Source organism: Maniola jurtina, chromosome 24 (assembly GCF_905333055.1).
Source record: "Maniola jurtina chromosome 24, ilManJurt1.1, whole genome shotgun sequence".
Lineage (NCBI taxonomy): Eukaryota > Metazoa > Arthropoda > Insecta > Lepidoptera > Nymphalidae > Maniola > Maniola jurtina.
The window spans coordinates 3,420,846-3,439,515 of record NC_060052.1 but is presented as its reverse complement, the minus strand read 5'-3'; the positions used below and the strand labels follow the sequence as shown (position 1 = coordinate 3,439,515).

The 18,670-nt window shown below is 37.1% G+C and overlaps 1 protein-coding gene across 1 annotated transcript; it reads left to right on the top strand.

Annotated features, from left to right (window-relative positions):
* Positions 1 to 201: 201 nt before the first annotated feature.
* Positions 202 to 18,045, top strand: LOC123877560. Its single transcript, XM_045924377.1, has 4 exons — positions 202 to 321; positions 6,065 to 6,502; positions 15,128 to 15,303; positions 17,845 to 18,045. Exons 2-4 carry the CDS (start codon positions 6,073 to 6,075, stop codon positions 18,043 to 18,045), a joined length of 807 nt encoding a protein of 268 aa, XP_045780333.1. The 5' UTR covers positions 202 to 321; positions 6,065 to 6,072.
* Positions 18,046 to 18,670: the final 625 nt, after the last annotated feature.

Here is an 18,670-nt window from a genome sequence, read left to right as displayed (position 1 = left end):
CAAACGATTGTAAGAGCGGAAATTGAAAAATCACTCCGTTAAAAATCACTGTGAAGAAAAATAATGATTTCACCAAATGAAAATGATTTACATCAATCAATCATGCCCATCTCTACAAGGCATGGTGGCTGAATGGTTGTAGATCATTTAAATAGCGTAGTAACTGATCGCATTATTGACATTGGACGTTGATCAGTGGTGGCGTTGCACGGTGTCACGAATTTGCATAAAAAATCTGGTTTACAAAAAAAGTGCGTGAAGTGCCAGTGTTGTGGTTTATAACGTAAGTTAGTTTGTGTCTTGGAAATTGCAAGGTTATAGGTAGGTGAATGTTATGCTATGTTACAGTTTGCCCTTTGGTGCCCCTTGAGAATTAAGATGTTTGCACAGTGGTGGCTAGATTATAGTGATGGTTTTCATAGTAATACTACAGTATAAGGAGATAGCATTCCATCGCCTTTGATCTCGTGGTAAATGCCCCGGTATTATATACAGATCCCGGGTTGCTCATTGCTCGTCCCGCCTTACTCCCGATTGCTGTGTCTAGACGGCTTCGTAATCCTCAGCCCCTGTTCGGTAATAAGAACGTACCATCCTTTTTTTCCTGTCATTATTTGCAATCAGTCGGGGGACTATAAGCAGATTATTATTTGTGTTTTTGTTATTGAACACGAGAGAGCCATTGCTCCAACGTTCATCAGATATCGAGCACGTCAGCTCGTTTTAATCTTTTTACTTTTGGGGCAGCTAGAAGTTAGTTGGTAAGTGGGTTTCATCCACCCTTCATAGTGAAAATAATAACCGACATAGATCAACGGGTTGCTAGGCTGAAGTGGCAATGTGCAGTACACATATTTCAAAAAACTGATAGACGTTGGGGTCTCAAGGTAGGTAAGAATGGAGACTTCGCACCGGGAAGTGCAATGTTGGAAGACCACTAGTTGGACAGATATCAAGCGAGTTGCAGGGAGCCGCTGGATTCAGGCGGCATAAGACCGTGGCGTGTGAAAGTCCTTACAAGAGACATATTATGTCCAGAGTGACGTTTGTCGATTGATAATGGTGATAATGAAATCGACCTATTATTTATCGAACTGTGTAGGGACTTCATTCCCGCCATATTAGAGTGCGACGCAAGTAGGGACTTATACCTGCTATTTTGCTCCAAAATAGCTAAGGAAAGGAACAGAACAAGGCAATGAAGACCCAATGTTGTCTAGTATTATAGAATACCAAGATTAACATGGGTAAAAATTGCACTGTTCTGTTCTTTTCAAAAAATTGCACAGTAGCCTATATCTACATAAATATTACTATGTATTTCTATATAGTATTTTTTATATATAAATATTAAATAAAAAAAAAAAACAACTTACAAACGTCTCTGACACTACGTCAGAGGTAGCAGCGCCTCTTGTATTAGTGACAAGAGTTTAAAAAAAAAATGAAATCGACCGTCGTAAAAGTGATAGCAGCTACTGTGCGGCTAGCCTAACTGAAGCTTTGTGACCTTGTTATAAGACCTGAGTCGACCTTTATTGACCTCTCCAAAGTTAGAACTTTGACTTACATAAGAGCTTGCAATGTGTGGCAGAACTTTACCCACCCCCCACTTGCGGTTTATGTTCCAAATTAGGTACTTATATTTGTATTTTATTAGTTGATCTTACTTATCCCATTTTTCTCTTTTTTTGGGGTTTAGTCAACGACTATGGCATCCCCGTGAGTTACACAATTAAGTACACACAAAAAAAGTAAAAGCACAAAACACCGCATGAAAAAACAGAAAAACACAAACACAATATTAACACATTTTAATGAGCGACCCTATCTCTTCCATAGATAAATACGAATAAGTAGGTGTGTTATTACAATACCTATAAAAATTCCTCGGGAAATGTTCTGAGTAACAATGAAACCCGTATCGACTCGTACCCGTACCATTTTACTTACCGAAATTAAACTTTTTACTAATAGAGAAGGACTGATAATTATGTGTATATTAGGGCTATTAGTTATATATTGTTAAAAGTTAAGCTTTTACACCATCAATGTACGAAGCGGTTTGCTTCCTCGTTTCTAATCCGAACCACTAGTATATGGTATGCTCTTCCGGCATCAGTTTTCCCTCCCACCACTTTTAATATGGGTACCTTCAAGTCAAGAGTGAATAGGCAACTTCTAGGCAAGCGCGCTCCATCTTAGGCTGCATCATCACTTGCTAGCAGGTCTGATTGCAGCCAAGCGCTTGTCTATATAATTTAAAAGAAATGGTTTGGTATGTACCTATTAGCTTAAAATGACAAAGTTTGTGCCAGGGATAAGATAAACCCACTTCTAATGACTTATGTATTTTTTTAAAATGCTAAACAAACAATGTAAGAGCGTCTTGAAATAAAATTTTGGGGTTTTGATAAGTTCATTACAATTCGAAAAAACAATTTTTCCAGGGGCTTATTATGTTTTGAATAAAATAATACCTGTCGTCAAAGTTTTGCAATATCAAATTGAAGGCTTTGGTAATATAAAGAACACGTTAGCACAGTTTTTAAAGCTAATACAATTTTAAAATAAACTACTTTATCAATGCAATCCTACCTTGACCAAATATTGAAAATTACTACTAGTTATTCAGAACGATATTTTAGTGATAATTTTACAGCACACGTTATATTCAGAATTTTGCATACATTTGATTTCAAGAATGCTAGATTATAACTCAAGTCGCTGCACCATAAGGGTCCCTTTTATATCATTTTGGTATAAAACCCAAATAAGTGTAATTAAAAATTTATAACACCCCCGACAAGCGAAGGTTACAGTAACTAGAAAAGGGCTGATAACTTTCAAACGGCTGAACCGATTTTCTTGGATTTTAGCTAAGAACACTCTCGATCAAGCCACCTATCAAATAAAAAAAAACTAAATTAAAATCGGTTTATTAGTTTAGGAGCTACGATGCCACAGAGAGATACAAAGATACTACACACGTCAAACTTATAACACCCCCCTTTTTGGGGTCGGGGGTTGAAAAGAGCCAAAACTGAGCTATGAAAATAATTGAACTGAAATTGAACTGAATTTATTAGGTATATAGTTTGTTTCACACAAATGCGTCAGAACATTCTTAGAAAATTCATGGTTAAAAAGCTCATCAGTTGTACAACTACATGAATAATTGTGATACCTTGGTAATACCAACGAGGAAATAAATGATTGATCGATTGATTGATTGAATCAATAAGTTTCCGAGTATACTTAACAGGGCTCTCTCCGTCACTCGTTTCATACAACCGTAGTTCCAATTTCTTTTGAATATTAAGCTACCAAAGTCCATTAAATTTTGCAGACATATTCTAGAAAGTAATATCTGTGTCTGTGGTGTTTTAGATTTTTCTAAAAATATGTAGTTTTAAAATTACAGGGGCTCAAAGATTTGTACGAAAATTTTTAAGACCGCGTAACTTTGAAACCGAATATTTTAACAGAAATCTGGAAAACCACAGAAATAGATATTAGTTTCTAGAATATGTCTGCAAAATTTCATGGACTTTGGTTGCTTAATATTCAAATGAAATTGGAACTACGATTGTATGAAACAAGTGACGGAGAGAGCCCTCAATTTTGTGCACATTACCTATAACATGGTTTCGGCTACGTACCCTATAGTTTGCTTTTAAGCTTACAGGGAAGCTAAAAGCTTTTTCGTAGAAGTGAACCTTAAAAATTGACTTGCAAGAATAGAATAAAATGTACCAAAAAGATATAAACAGATAAAAATAATAGATACGCCAAGTAAAATGGCGGTTTCTACTTCCTAGCCACCGGCTTTAAAATCTTTACGATCAATCGAATAAATCAATAACATGATGTGTGTAATAAAGTGATGATAGCCTAATGGTTCATCACCTCCTATTTAGAGGGTCTCGTTTTGACCCCAGACACGCACCTCTAACATTTCGGAATAAAGGACCTACGTGCGTTCGTAGATTTTAGAGAAACCTACATCTCTTGTACTATCCAACACTAGCTTCTCCTTTCAGCAAAGGTTGCCTGGTAGAGATTGCTCTAAGCAATTAGGCCGCCTTTGCACACAATTGTTTTTTCTATTTTCTTCTTTGTGTGTTGTTTTTGTGTACAATAAAGTGTTCTCTCTATCTATCTATCTATCTATCTCTTTATAGCTTCATACTAATATTATAAATGCGAAAGTCTGTCTGCTACCTTTTCACGGCCCAACGGTTTAACCGATTCTGACGAAATTTAATACAGGGTTAGCTTATATCCCGGGGACGGACATAGGCCGTTTTTATCCCGGAAAATCAAAGAGTTCCCACGGGATTCCCAAAAACTTATCCGCTTAGCCGATTTGTATGAAAGGTACCGAGGTAGCTTGCGTCCCTGTAATTTGACACAGGCAACTATTTATCCCGGAAAATCAAACAGTTCCCACGGGATCTATAAAACTTAAGTCCACGCGGACGAAGTCGCGGGCATCGCCTAGTATTTAATAAATCAACAAACAATTTCGTATTTAAGTATTTAGTTCAGTTGAAGTTGTACAAAGTGCTTTATTTTCCTTTTTATTCATTCATAGAGGTGTATAAGGGAAACAAAATGTATTTGTTCATTTAAAATATAAATAATAATATTAATCAATGCGAAATAATTTCTACCAGCTTTCAATCAAAGTCGATTTTCCTGTGTATCTAAAACTCGTTTCCATTTCCAAGATACATTGGACACTCAAATGTAGGTAGTGCGAAATTTTGTTTCTGCGAGTTAGTGAAGTTATTTGTTTTAGTAGGTACGTGCAAATAAGGAACGTGATATGAATGAGCCCAGGCTCAGTTGAATGTTTATTTTCCTTTAACAATGTGTTTTGGTCCTTAAATCCAGGCATGAACATCGTCGTAGTTTAAAAAAAAAAAAAAAGAATATTAGCCATGTTAAATGACTAATATTCCCCTTTCCTCTCCAACTAAGCGTCAGGCTTGTGCTAGGAGTAGGTACGACAATAGTGCAACGGGCGGGGTTTGAACCGTCGACCTTTCGGTTTTCAGTCCACTCCTTTACCGGTTGAGCTATTGAGGCTCTGAATAATGTATCTACTACCTATCCTACGAATAACGAACGACAGGGTTTTGAAATTTGTTTACTCTAGAACGAAGTCACGGGTATAAACTAGTTAGAACTATATTATAATATGCACAGCGTATTTAACTAAGTAGTTTGTTGCCAAATTTTCCGAGTCTAAGCCATCATTTGTGCAATATGTTTAATCCTAACTAATATTATAAACGCGTAAGTTTGTATGTATGGTGGATGTATGGAAGTTTGTTACACTTTCTACTTTCTAAACTATTTGGCTGAAATTCGGAATAGAGATAGATTATACCCTGGATTAACACATAGGCTACTTTTTATCCCGAAAAATCAATGAGTTCCTACGGGATTTTTAAAAACCTATATCCACGGGAACGAAGTCGCGGGCATCAGCTAGTATAACATAATGGAATAAAATTAATGCAATAAGTACCTACTCTGTTTTTCATTCAGACATACGGAACCCTAAGGTTGAATATGAATATGGTTTGAATATTCACATTATAACTAAACTATGTACTTTTATACAGGCTGTTTGGTAATTAGAATATAATGACGACACGTTCCCATGTTACTTTGATCTGATAAATACAATGCTGAAGTAAAATGACGAAATAAAATTATAAAAATTTACATACAAAATTTTAAATTTTCATGGCCCTAATATGCCCTAACTCACTGAGATCGTTGGCCTCGGCCTATCTAAAGATGGCCAACGATCTCAGTGAGTTAGGGCACGGTAGGGTCATGAAAACTTTGATATAATTTTTTTTTTAATTTTGTATGGAAATTTTTATAATTTTATTTCGTCATTATACTTCAGCATTGTGTTTATCAGATCAAAGTAACATGGGAACGTGTCGTCATTATATACTAATTACCAAACACCCTGTATATGGAAAGCGTTAGGGAACGCGCTAGGGTACTTCTCTCAATAATTTTTATTGTATTGTTTCAGGACCTATCATGATGATTCTCAAGTTGGCTGCATTCCAAATAATCATCGTTGCTTTAACCGCTGCTGCATCCGATGATCGGTATCTCAGATATGTAAAAGATAGCTGTTATGTAAAGGGAGAAGCGTTCTCTTGCGTCAAATACAGAGCTCTGAAAATAGCTAAGAAAACCTTCTTTGGTGATATGAATAATAATGAAACTATACAAGCCAGTGCAATGATCAGTTTGGTGCCATTAGATGATGAAACTATACAAAATCTAACCCTCTCTGATGAAGTCGATTTACTCCAAAATGAACCTAGGGGCTTCTTGTCGGAGTGGACTGAAATTGCTAAGTACTTCATGAGCTTGGTTAAGGAGTTCTTCAAGATGAAAGCTTTGAGGGTCAATTTGCCTGAGGGTTCGAGGACTATTGAAGAACAGGAAGTTGAAGAAGATGGTGAGTTTGTTTTACTATATATCACACTAATATTATAAAGGCGAGAGTTTGTGTATATGTGTGTGTGTGTGTGTGTGTGTATGTTTGTTACTCCTTCACGCAAAAACTACTTGACGGATTTAGCTAAAAACTTGGAATGGAGATAGATAATATTCTGGATTAGCACATAGGCTACTTTTTATCCCGGAAAATCAAAGAGTTCCCACGGGATTTCAAAAATCTAAATCCACGCGGGCGAAGTCGCGGGCATCGGCTAGTTCGGTTATAATGGTTTTCGCTTGAACTTGCGTTATTTTATCACCGATGATATTATAATGGCTACTTATCTTCCATCCATTTATAGCTCTCTCAAAAAAGTGCTTTAATCTGACAAATAAAACGTATGCTATACGGGATCCCACGGGATTTCGAAAAACCTAAATCCACGCGGGCGAAGTTGCGGGCATTATAAATTATAATTAGGGATAGATTCAAATTATAGATTATACGATCAGAAATTAATTGCTAATTTGGCCTTTATAAACAAATGATGGCTGTAAATTATTGTAAACATTAAATTATTATAAGTACTTAAACTTACATGCCCGCTGCTTTAATTTTCCGGAGCAAAAATATACTACGTCAGTATCATAGGGATTAAAGCTACGTATCTTTCTTTATCGTGAAAAGGTTACAAAAAGACAGACAGGTAGACCAGATAGACATACTTTCGTATATATAACACGAATGCTCAAAAAAAGGAGTGTAGGTAATGTTTCAGGTTTCATGTACTCTATGTATGCATTTGACTTTTTTTAATCCGCCATAACTATTAAATGCCGCAACATATTTGGATATGTTGTATGTTAAAAAACTACATCATCCCGAATGACGTTTTAACTATCGTTTGTAACATTAATAATAGTAAATGAATTGTTATATTAATATTTATTCAAAATAATAACATTGTCTAATATAATTGGATCGTAAAGTTAATAAAACGTTAACAGGGCTCTCTCCGTCACTCGCTTCGTACAATCGTAATTCCAATTTCATTTGAATATTAAGCAACCAAAGTCCATAAAATTTTGCAGACATACCTATTCTAGAAACTAATATCTGTCTGTGGTGTTTTAGATTTTTCTAAAAATACCTATGTAGTTTTAAAATTACAGGGGCTCAAAGATTTCTATGTAAATTCTTAAGACCGCGTAACTTTGAAACCGAATATTTTAACAGAAATCTGGAAAACCACAGACATAGATATTAGTTTCTAGAATATGTCTGCAAAATTTCATGGACTTTGGAATATTCAAATGAAATTGGAACTACGTTTGTATGAAACGAGCGACGGAGAGACCCTTCTTAATAGCGTTAAATGGTAAAACACCTGGGTTTTTATTAGTGTCAAAACTAGACTTAGTTTAAAAACTCGTGCAAAATCGGAACCAGTCTCTAGTACCTCAGGACTTATTATACTTATACAAACTAACTTAAACGAAACTAATTCAAATCACGTTTAGTAATAAATTAGTATCCGTCCCCGTAATCTATTAGGGCATGTCGTCGGTAGGCTAGATTGATTGATTAGCCTAACCCTATCTAACGGACGAGTTAAATTAAATTGATTTAGTTTTACTGTCCATCAACTTTTAGGCTTGATTAAATTGACGGAGTTTTTTTTAGTTTATAGACTAGCGCTTGGCTGCAATCAGACCTGCTAGCAAGTGATGATGCAGCCTAAGATGGAGCGCGCTTGCCTAGAAGTTGCCTATTCACTCTTGACTAGAAGGTATCCATATTAAAAGTGGAGGTGAAAACTGCTGTCGGAAGGGCATTCCATATCCTAGCCATACCCTAGAGTTCCAGGGTTTGGAGTTCAAAGTTCTACTTTCGCATTAAGTACATGTTTTTACCGTTATAGTCAACTACTAAAGATCCAATAGTCATTGAATCCTTATCACCCTATTTCAACTAATATTATAAAGGCGAAAGTTTGTATGCATATGCATATGTGTATAATATGTGTATAATGTATATATGTGTTACTCTTTCACGCAAAAACTACTGGACGGATTTGGCTGAAAAGAATGGAGATAGATTATACCCTGAATTATTATTACATGTGTAAATTAAAATTTATAACACTCCCGACAAGTGAAGGTTACAGTAACTAGAAAAGATCTGATAACTTTCAAACGGCTGACCCGATTTTCTTGGATTGTAGCTAAGAACACTCTCGATCAAGCCACCTTTCAAAAAAACTAAATTAAAATCGGTTCACTAGTTTAGGAGCTACGATGCCACAGACAGATACACAAATACACACGTCAAACTTATAACACCCCTCTTTTTGGGTCGGGGGTTAAAAATATAAGAGCGAGGCCCAACTCGCATTTGACTAGTTTTTATATAATTCGTATTTCGTAGTCATGATGCAGTCATGTAAATAACAATAATTGACCAATCATAGCTCGCTAGAGGGTAGTGCGTCATAGGCGACGAAATTTTCTTTTGAAGAAAATTTCATAGGGTATTTGAATATGGCTACGGCACAGCTACGGTTTGAGTACGGTTAATCGTTGGCTTACGAGTTATTGGGGCTATAATATTTTACGTCTTTAGCTGAGGCTTAAGAGGAGTCTCCTTCGAGAGCTCTCGAGTGAGCTCCAGAAAAAATTAAGTTTTATTCTTATACTAGAGGATGCCCGCGACTTCGTCCACGTGGATTTAGGCTTTTAAAAATGCCTATGTCAATTACAGGGACGCTACCTCGGTACCAAATTTCATACAAATCGCTTAAGCGGATGAGTTTTTGGGAATCCCGTGGGAACTCTTTGATTTTCCGGGATAAAAAGTAGCCTATGTGCTAATCCAGGATATTATCTATCTCCATTCTCAATTTCAACCCAATCCGTCAAGAAGTTTTTGCGTGAAGGAGTAACAAACATACACACACACACACACACACAAACACACACACACACACATACAAACTTTCACCTTTATAATATTAGTGTGATTTTACTAGCTTATGGCCGCGATTTCGTCCGCGAACCCCTATAAAATTTAAATGTTATATTAACTATTAACCCTTATTTTTAGGGGTTAAGTTTTCAAAAATCTGTGTCTGCATGCCAAATTTCAGCCCGATCCGTCCAGTAGTTCGTGCTGTGCGTTGATAGATCAGTCAGTAAGTCAACTTTTCCTTTTATTCAATCAAACTCATACCTATGACATACCTACTTCTATTTAGCAAGGTTAAGGTTATTGAAGCAAGGTCTCACAGCATAAGTAAAAAATAACCAAAATCGATATTTTGTAGTTACCTATATCACATAACAAATACCCGTCAAGTGCGAGTCGGACTTGCGCACGAAGGGTCCCGTACCATTGTACAAGATATGTGGTTTTAATAAAAACTGACATACTCCTCCCAGGTTAGCCCGCTTCCATTTTAGACTGCATCATCACTATGTGTATTGGATTTGTCTGCTTAAGAGGGGTCTATCTGTCACTCGCTCCATACAAACGTAGTTCCAATTTCATTTGAATATTAAGCAAAGTCCATGAAATTTTGCAAACATATTCTAGAAACTAATATATATGCCTGTGGTTTTCCAGATTTCTGTTAAAATATTCGGTTTCAAAGTTACGAGGTCTTAAAAATTCACATGCAAATCTTTGAGCCCCTGTAATTTTAAAACTACATATTTTTAGGAAAATCTAAATTGGTTGCTTAATATTCAAACGAAATTGGGACTACGATTGTATGGAAGAAGTGACGGAGAGAGCCCTGTTAAGTTTCAAAGGGAGAGCTAGAACCAGAAACATAATGGCATCTGAGTAAACAAGCTAGTCCAATTAGTCCCAAAGGGTTGTTCTAGATTAGCAATACAGTAAACATGTTGGGTTTAGCCACTAAATATAAACAGCAAAGCGGGCAAAGCTAAATTGCGGCGGTTGGCTGTTGTTACGTATTACGATTAACAGCTTCATACTAAACTTGTAGCTTTCCTTACTAAAATTAACGTTGTGAAAGTTGTATCTATGTAGGTACATAGATATTTATCAATAAAAAAATTACGCACTGGATAAGTCATTTCGAATAAAATTACGCACTGGACAAGTCATTTCGAATAAAATTACGCACTGGATAAGTCATTTGGAATAAAATTATGCACTGGATAAGTCATTTCGAATAAAATTACGCACTGGATAAGTCATTTCGAATAAAATTTTTGCAGTCTACAATTAGATTTTGCTTACAATAATTTTATGTGCAGCGTCTTACAAATTTTGACAGCTTTGTAGACAAGTGTAAATTAAAAATTTATAACACCCCCGATAAGTGAAGGTTACAGTAAGAACTAGAAAAGAGCTGATAACTTTCAAACGGCTGAACCGATTTTCTTGGATTATAGCTAAGAACACTCTCGATCAAGCCACCTTTCAAACAAAAAAAAACTAAATTAACATCGGTTCACTAGTTTAGGAGCTACAATGCCACAGAAAAATACACAGATACACCGATACACACGTCGAACTTATAACACCCCTCTTTTTGGGTCGGGGGTTAAAAAACAGATCATCTCCGAAAACTTAGTGGCGCATTAAATGTAATATTGCTTTTTATGTCCCAAAAATAATACATTAATCCCTCAGAATTCATTAGCGAAAGATTTTAGGAATAGCTTTTGTAGCCTAGCCAAGCTTTTGAGTATTCAGTATACCAGTCGTTCAGGGTGCGTTGACTTGCAAACGACATCGGAAAATAGTCGTTGGACAAATACTTATAAGTAAGTGTGTAAAAGCAACTCTACGAATATATTTATTACTAGAGGATGCCCGCGACTTCGTTCGCGTGGATATCGGTTCTTAAAGATCCCGTGGGAACTGTTTGATTTCCCCGATGAAATGTTGCCTATGTCAATTACAGGGACGCAAACTACCTCGGTACCAAACTTCATACAAGTCAGTTAAGCGGATAGTATTTTAGGAATCCCGTAGGAACTCTTTAATTTTCCGGGATAAAAAGTAGCCTATGTCCGTCCCCGGGATATAAGCTAACCCTGTACCAAATTTCGTCAGAATCGGTTACACTGTTGGGCCGTGAAAAGGTAGCAGACAGACAGACAGACACACTTTCGCATTTATAATATTAGTATGGATAGTATGGATTATTAACACAGCACTTTGCATGTTCAAGATGGTTTTAGGCATTCCGTAAGCACGTTGAAGCAAACAAGAAAATACTTGTATATATCGAGAGACAAGAGAATCCTTTCAGTTTGGAGTGCCAGTGAAAGCTTTATCTGGCTGACATTGCTTGAGATCATAGATCGACGCGGTCGTCCTATAGAATAAGATCAGATTACAGCAGCTGATTCAGCTAGGCGAGTGGATCAATTGATCAAGTTATCGTTGTCATTGTTATCTCAGCCAGGCTTAGACTGCTTGATATATCAATGGATCAAGTCATCGTTGTCATTATCATCTCAACCAATAGACTTAGACAGCTGGATATCAATTGCAATAATAGCTACAGAAAAATCTTGTGTTGCTTAATCCCAGCGACTTCCAGTAACTGCCTAGAGGTCATCTATTCAAAAAGTGGGGGGAGGGGGGTTATCAGTGCTGCGCTTTCTGACGTGAGGTCGCCATTCAAGCACTTTGAGATCTAAACGTCTATCCGTTCTTTGAACTATTGGCTTGCAGAATTGCAGAATCAAAAATAATATTTAAATTCAAATTTCAAAATTTACTTATTTTCAAAAAGTCATACATCTTAAAAATAACTCACATAAATAATACTTATTTGCACACACAATATACAATATGATACTGTGCACACAACTATTTAAACAAATATATAAGTCTCCTATTCATTCATTTGTAAACAAAACTAAAATTTTGACTAAACTAAAATTAGTCTGTACTAAAATATTATTATACCTGCCGATACTTTTTCTTCTTCTCGCGTCGGTTTCACAGCTTTGGGGATCATGGTCCTCTCGATATATCACTTTCTTCACGATGTTGTGCCATATTGGAAACTATGCGAAAGACATTGCAAAAGGGTATATCGATCGCTTCTCCTATTTGTTCAGACCAAAACAATGTCTCGAGCTGCACTCGCAGGGCCTCTTTCCTCCGATCTTGCGAGTAACTTGACCATATTGTCGCACGTGACATTTTGACTACAACAGATTATTTAGCGACCAATATACGCGTGGGCTAACGGAAAGGGCAGATCATTTAGACACAAGTGCACCATGATGCTTTCAGGCGGGCTAAGCCACCATATTGGTACTTAAAATTTTAGAGTTTGGATAGAATTCTCAATTGCTTTTGTGTTGTATCATCAAATAAACTTTTGTGAAAAGCGCCACTTTGTGCTCAAGGGTTTTGAGACAATAGACCAAGGCGTGATAATTGAAACTTTCAAATTGACTTTACACAGACATATTCAACGAGCACAATGCACTGATAGAGGGGTCTCTCCGTCACTCGCTCCATACAAACGTAGTTCGTCTCTCATTGGAATACTAACTAATCATACTCGATGGAATTTTGTAGAAACGTTCCAGAAACTAATATCTATGTCTGTGGTTTTCCAGATTTCCGTTAAAATATTCGGTTTCAAAGTTACGCGGTCTTAAAAATTCACATACATATCTTTGAGCCCCTGTAATTTTAAAACTACATACATTTTAGTAAAATCTAAAACATCACAGGCACAGATATTAGTTTCTAGAATATGTCTGCAAAATTTCATGGACTTTGGTTGCTTAATATTCAAATGAAATTGGAACTACGATTGTATGGAGTAAGTGAGGGAGAGCCCCTGTTAACACAATATGTTCACAACACTGCCGTCCTTTTCAGGGTTTTGTACCCCAAGGGTGCCAACGGGAACCTTTTACTAAGCCTGAAGGAATTTGAAGTAAAACTTTTAGAATCGCGATATCTCAGGAATGGTGATTCTTAGAAAAAAAAGTTTAAAACAATTTTAGAAGATAATTTTATGATCTACTTCTTATTATTACTTGTACTTTTTATGATGCCCGCGACTTCATCCGCGTGGATTTAGATTTTTGTAGATCCCGTGGGAACTGTTCGATTTTCCGGGATAAAAACCAATTTCGATTACAGGCACGCAAGCTACTTCGGTACCAAATTTCATACAAATTGGTTAAATGGATGGGTCTTTAGGAATCCCGCGGGAACTCTTTGATTTTCCGGGATAAAAAGTAGCCTATGTCCGTCCCCGGGATATAAGCTAACCCTGTACCTTTCGTCAGAATTGGTTACACTGTTGGGCCGTGAAAAGGTAGCAGACAGACAGACAGACAGATAGACACACTTTCGCATTTATAATATTAGTATGGACTATCCGATACTGATCAAGTAGCCTATGTCCGTCCCCGGGATGTAAGTTAACTCTATACCTTTCATCAAAATCGGTTAAACTGTTGGACCGTGATAAGCTAGTAGACAGACAGACAGACACACTTTCGCATTTATAATATTAGTATGGATAGTGAAAAATAAGCTTTAGGCCATACAATTTCGATTAAACAAACACAGTTAAGAACATAATGAGGAAAAGTGTTAACGCTGCATCGAAAGTAATTGGATTGAATCGTGGGAAAAAGAACGAAGCTAATTTGGAACTAATCTTTGTACTCGATAACTTTGAATTGCCAATTATTAGTTTTTTGGGGTCAGGTGAAACTTTAAGAATAAACTTTATAAGTACCTACTTATCAACTTATGAGATACAACATATTTTGTTTCATACTGAGCGAATTCTTTTCGTTATGAAATAGCTTAGGCCCGCGACTTCGTCCGCGTGGGCTACACAAATTTCAAACCCCGTTTTACCCCGTTAGGGGTTAAATTTTCAAAGTTTTGCTTAGCGGATGTCTACGTCAGAATCTGCATGCCAAATTCCAGCCCGATCCGTCCAATAGTTTGAGCTGTGCGTTGATAGAGCAGTCAGTCAGTCAGTGAGTTGAACAGTCTGATTAATTTATCAGACTGACCAACTTAACAATACCGCTAAGTCTTTGCTAGCATTCTGGTCACACCCTGTATATTATATTCTGTAATAAATTAAATTAAGTTTTAGTTTTTGTGTTTGTCGTCATTGAAGTAGAGTCATTAAAATGTTATAATTTATACTTTAATCAACCGCTGCCATTGTAATAATACAGGACTGGTTTATTACATTACTAGATGATGCCCGCAGCTTCGCCCGCGTGGATTGGTCAGATCCCCTGCAGCATCAGGATTGAGGAGTTGGAATCCAAATTTTTTATGGAATAATTTCACAAAGTTCCTCTATCGATTAAAAAAATACGCAAATCGGTTCAGAAATCTCGGGGATGTCAGTGTACATAAGTAGAAAAACACAACTCCTTCATTTTTAAAGTCGGTTAATAAAGTAGCCTAAATTACTCCTTGCTTAAGCCTCTACTTGTCTGTGAAAGTCCCCTCAAAATAGGTTCAGCCATTCCGAAGATTAGCCCGTTCAAACAGACAGACACTTCAATTTTATTCATTAGTAATATAATAGAGATGACTACCTTCATTATGTGCATATCCTATTGTTATAATAACCATATAATCGTCACGTTTCAGCCCGTGGTAAAAGGAAGAGGCTAGCGATAATGATCCCATTCCTGAACCTCCTCGCAACACTGAAGGTTAAAATGCTGCTCATCCCAATACTCCTCGCTGTTATGCTGATCAAGAAATTGCTGCTGATTGCAGCATTGTTGCTGCCCGGTTTGCTCAGTACGCTGAAGGCTTGTAAGGTCAGTAAAGGATATAATAATGTCACTGGATGATACACGTGGATATAGATTTTTAGAAATCCCGTGAGAACTCTTTGATTTTCGTGGACAAAAAGTAGCCTGAATACGTTACCGGGATGTAAGCTAATTCTCTACTAAAATTGGTCAAAATCGGTCAAATGGATAAGCCGTGAAAAGCTAGCAAACAGACAGACAGACAAACACAGAGACAGACACACTTTCCATCCCATAAAATAGTTTTAACCAAGTATATGTTGTAATAGAAGATAAAATAAAATTGATAAATAAATAGAAAAAATGAAATGTTCGCATAAAAAATGAAAAAAAAATTGAACAGGGTGTTAAAATTGATATTTTACCCAAATTAAATACTTGGTAGATAGAATTTATATTACTGGTAATGAATCCTACATTCTCGAAAACTCCTAACGTAAAACTAAAGACCAAACATTTTAGTTTTCCAAATCCGTTTTTCAACTAAAACTTTAATTAAATTGGGAAAGTAATAATACCTTTTCACGAGAACCCAGTTTCCAGTAAGAATAGAGATATTTACTGCTAATTGCGGTGGTCCCAAAACTAATTAGTTTTTGTTACATAAGTAGGTAGATAGTAACCTGTAAAAAGCGGTAATAGCTTAGTAGTTAGAACGTCTGCATCCTATTGAGGGGATCCGGGATTCGATTCCGGACACGCACTTCTAACTTGTTCGGAGCTATGCGTGCTGTTACAACCCTAGCCTACCCTACATTTCACCAAATAAGTCAGTTTTTAACCCCCGACCCAAAAGAGGGGTGTTATAAGTTTGACGTATGTATCTGTGTATCTGTCTGTGACATCGTAGCTCCTAAACTAATGAACCGATTTTAATTTAGTTTTTTTTTTGTTTGAAAGGTGGCTTGATCGCGAGAGAGTGTTCTTAGGTATAATCCAAGAAAATCGGTTCAGCCGTTTGAAAGTTATCAGCTCTTTTCTAGTTACTGTAACCTTTACTTGTCGGGGGTGTTATAAATTTTAAATTTACACTTGTCAATTCTTCAGTCCCATCCGCTAATGGTTTAACTGTATGCTGGTAGATAAATATACTGACATGTCTACTAGGTGCCTATTAGATATGTACATATATTTACATTTTATGCATAAATCAATAGACATAATCCATACAACTTTTATCATAAGCACTCGATATGGGCTTTTATTGATAAAGAGCACGCGAATAGCATTTCTACCATTAAAATTCTAAGTATAGTGTACATTGATAATGAAGTTCGAGTATACATCAACAAGTAACAAATTAGAAGTTTAAATATTAAGCAAACTTTTCAAAAGTCAAAGTTTATTTTAATGTACCAAAAAGGAGTGAAAAAAATACACAAAATATAATAAACACAAAATATGCCCAGGTCAAACACGAATAAAAGAAAAAGGAATGATCAGACCAGCCAGAAGGAATAAGAGTGGACTGAATTCCGAAAGGTCGGCGGTTCAAACCCCAGCCGTTGCACTATTGTCGTGCCCACTCCTAGCACAAGCTTTACGCTTAGTTGGAGGGGAAAGGGAAATATTAGTCATGATTAAAATGGCTAATATTCTTTTTTTTTTAAATGAACAAAAATGATGACGCAGCTTTAGTTGGAGCGCGCTTGCTTAGATAATGCCTAGTATTCACTCTTGCCTTGAAAAACATTCCTACACCTTAGCAGTTCTTATCAGAAACGTCGAAAGAAAAATCTAAAGTGTTGTTTGACCTCATTCCACCCTCCTTTTTCTACAACTGCACCGCACGCCACCGCAAGCAATTTCACCCCTCACCACCTGGGTGGCTGGTGCACTTCGACCGCCTGTATACCACATCCTTTTTTCCACGCACATGCAAACTGTGGAATCAACTGCCTTCTGCGGTGTCTTTATTAGATTCCAACATGGGGTTATTCAAGGCGGACCAACAAATTCCTAAAAGGCTGGCAACTATTGGCGGTTCCTCTGGTGCTGCAAGTGTTCATGGGCGGCGGTAATCACTTAACATCAGGCGACCCACCTGCTCGTTTTTTTTTTTTTTTTTAAATTGGTTGTCTGTAAAGTCGGTTTACTGACGATAGTTGAACGTGACAACAAAGGCCGATTGTGCTTCTTTATCGCTCGTTCCGCGCTCTCGCTTGCACTTCAAGCCTTACATGGAACGACTCATGCGGCGTTACCTCAGAGCGAGGTAACGCCGCATGAGTCATGTTTTTTCGTGCGTGCAGCCGGCTCTATCGAATTATAAGACGTTGTCACGTCAAAAAATTGGTTGTCTGTAAAGTCGGTTTACTGACGATAGTTGAACGTGACAACAAAGGCCGATTGTGCTTCTTTGTCGCTCGTTCCGCACTCTCGCTTGCACTTCAAGCCTTACATGGAACGACTCATGCGGCGTTACCTCAGAGCGAGGTAACGCCGCATGAGTCATGTTTTTTCGTGCGTGCAGCCGGCTCTATCGAATTATAAGACGTTGTCACGTCAAAAAAGTTACTTATTAAAATTCCATTATTTCTGTTTCAGCAACACCACCATCCGATGTCCCACTACTCATACTTCGGGAGCGATACCTCGGACTACAACTCCGACTACGCTAACAGCTACTCGTATTCATCAGGCGGAGGCTATGGCAAGGACTGGCCTTCCAACCGCGCGTACTCCCTGTCAAAACACAGGCCTACGGCTGCGCCGGTGTATATCACTGCACCTGGTGCTGTCGCTTAACTCAATTCTTCACACTAATATTATAAAGGCGAAAGTTCGTATGTGTGTGTGTGTGTGTGTGTGTATGTTTGTTACTCCTTCACGCTAAAACCACTGGACGGATTTGGCCGAAATTCGGAATGGAGATAGATAAAATCCTGGATTAGCACATAGGCTACTTTTTATCCCGGAAAATCAAAGAGTTCCCATGGGATTTCGAAAAACCTAAATCCACGCGGACGAAGTCGCGGGCGTCAGCTAGTATTTTATACTACGCGATGTCTGCTTGGATTTGGGTTTTGAAAATCCCGTACGACATCCTTGGAACACAAAGTAGCCTATGTCACTCATGCAAAATAATCATTTGTAGTAATTGAAGGACAAACCAAAAAACTAACATTTAGAATAATTAGATAAAGATAGGCATATCTGTCTCCGGTACGCGCAGCGTTTTCTGAACCAAATTTCACCAAAATCGGTTAAATCCTTATGCCGTGAAAATGTAACAGATACAATTTCGCATTTATATTAATGACAGAATTAATAATAGTACTAAATTAGTATGGATTCTTTGCTAATTCGTAGATATTAAGACCTTTAGGACCTGTTGTATCTCGTTATATCGCAGTTTGTAACGTCGTAATTT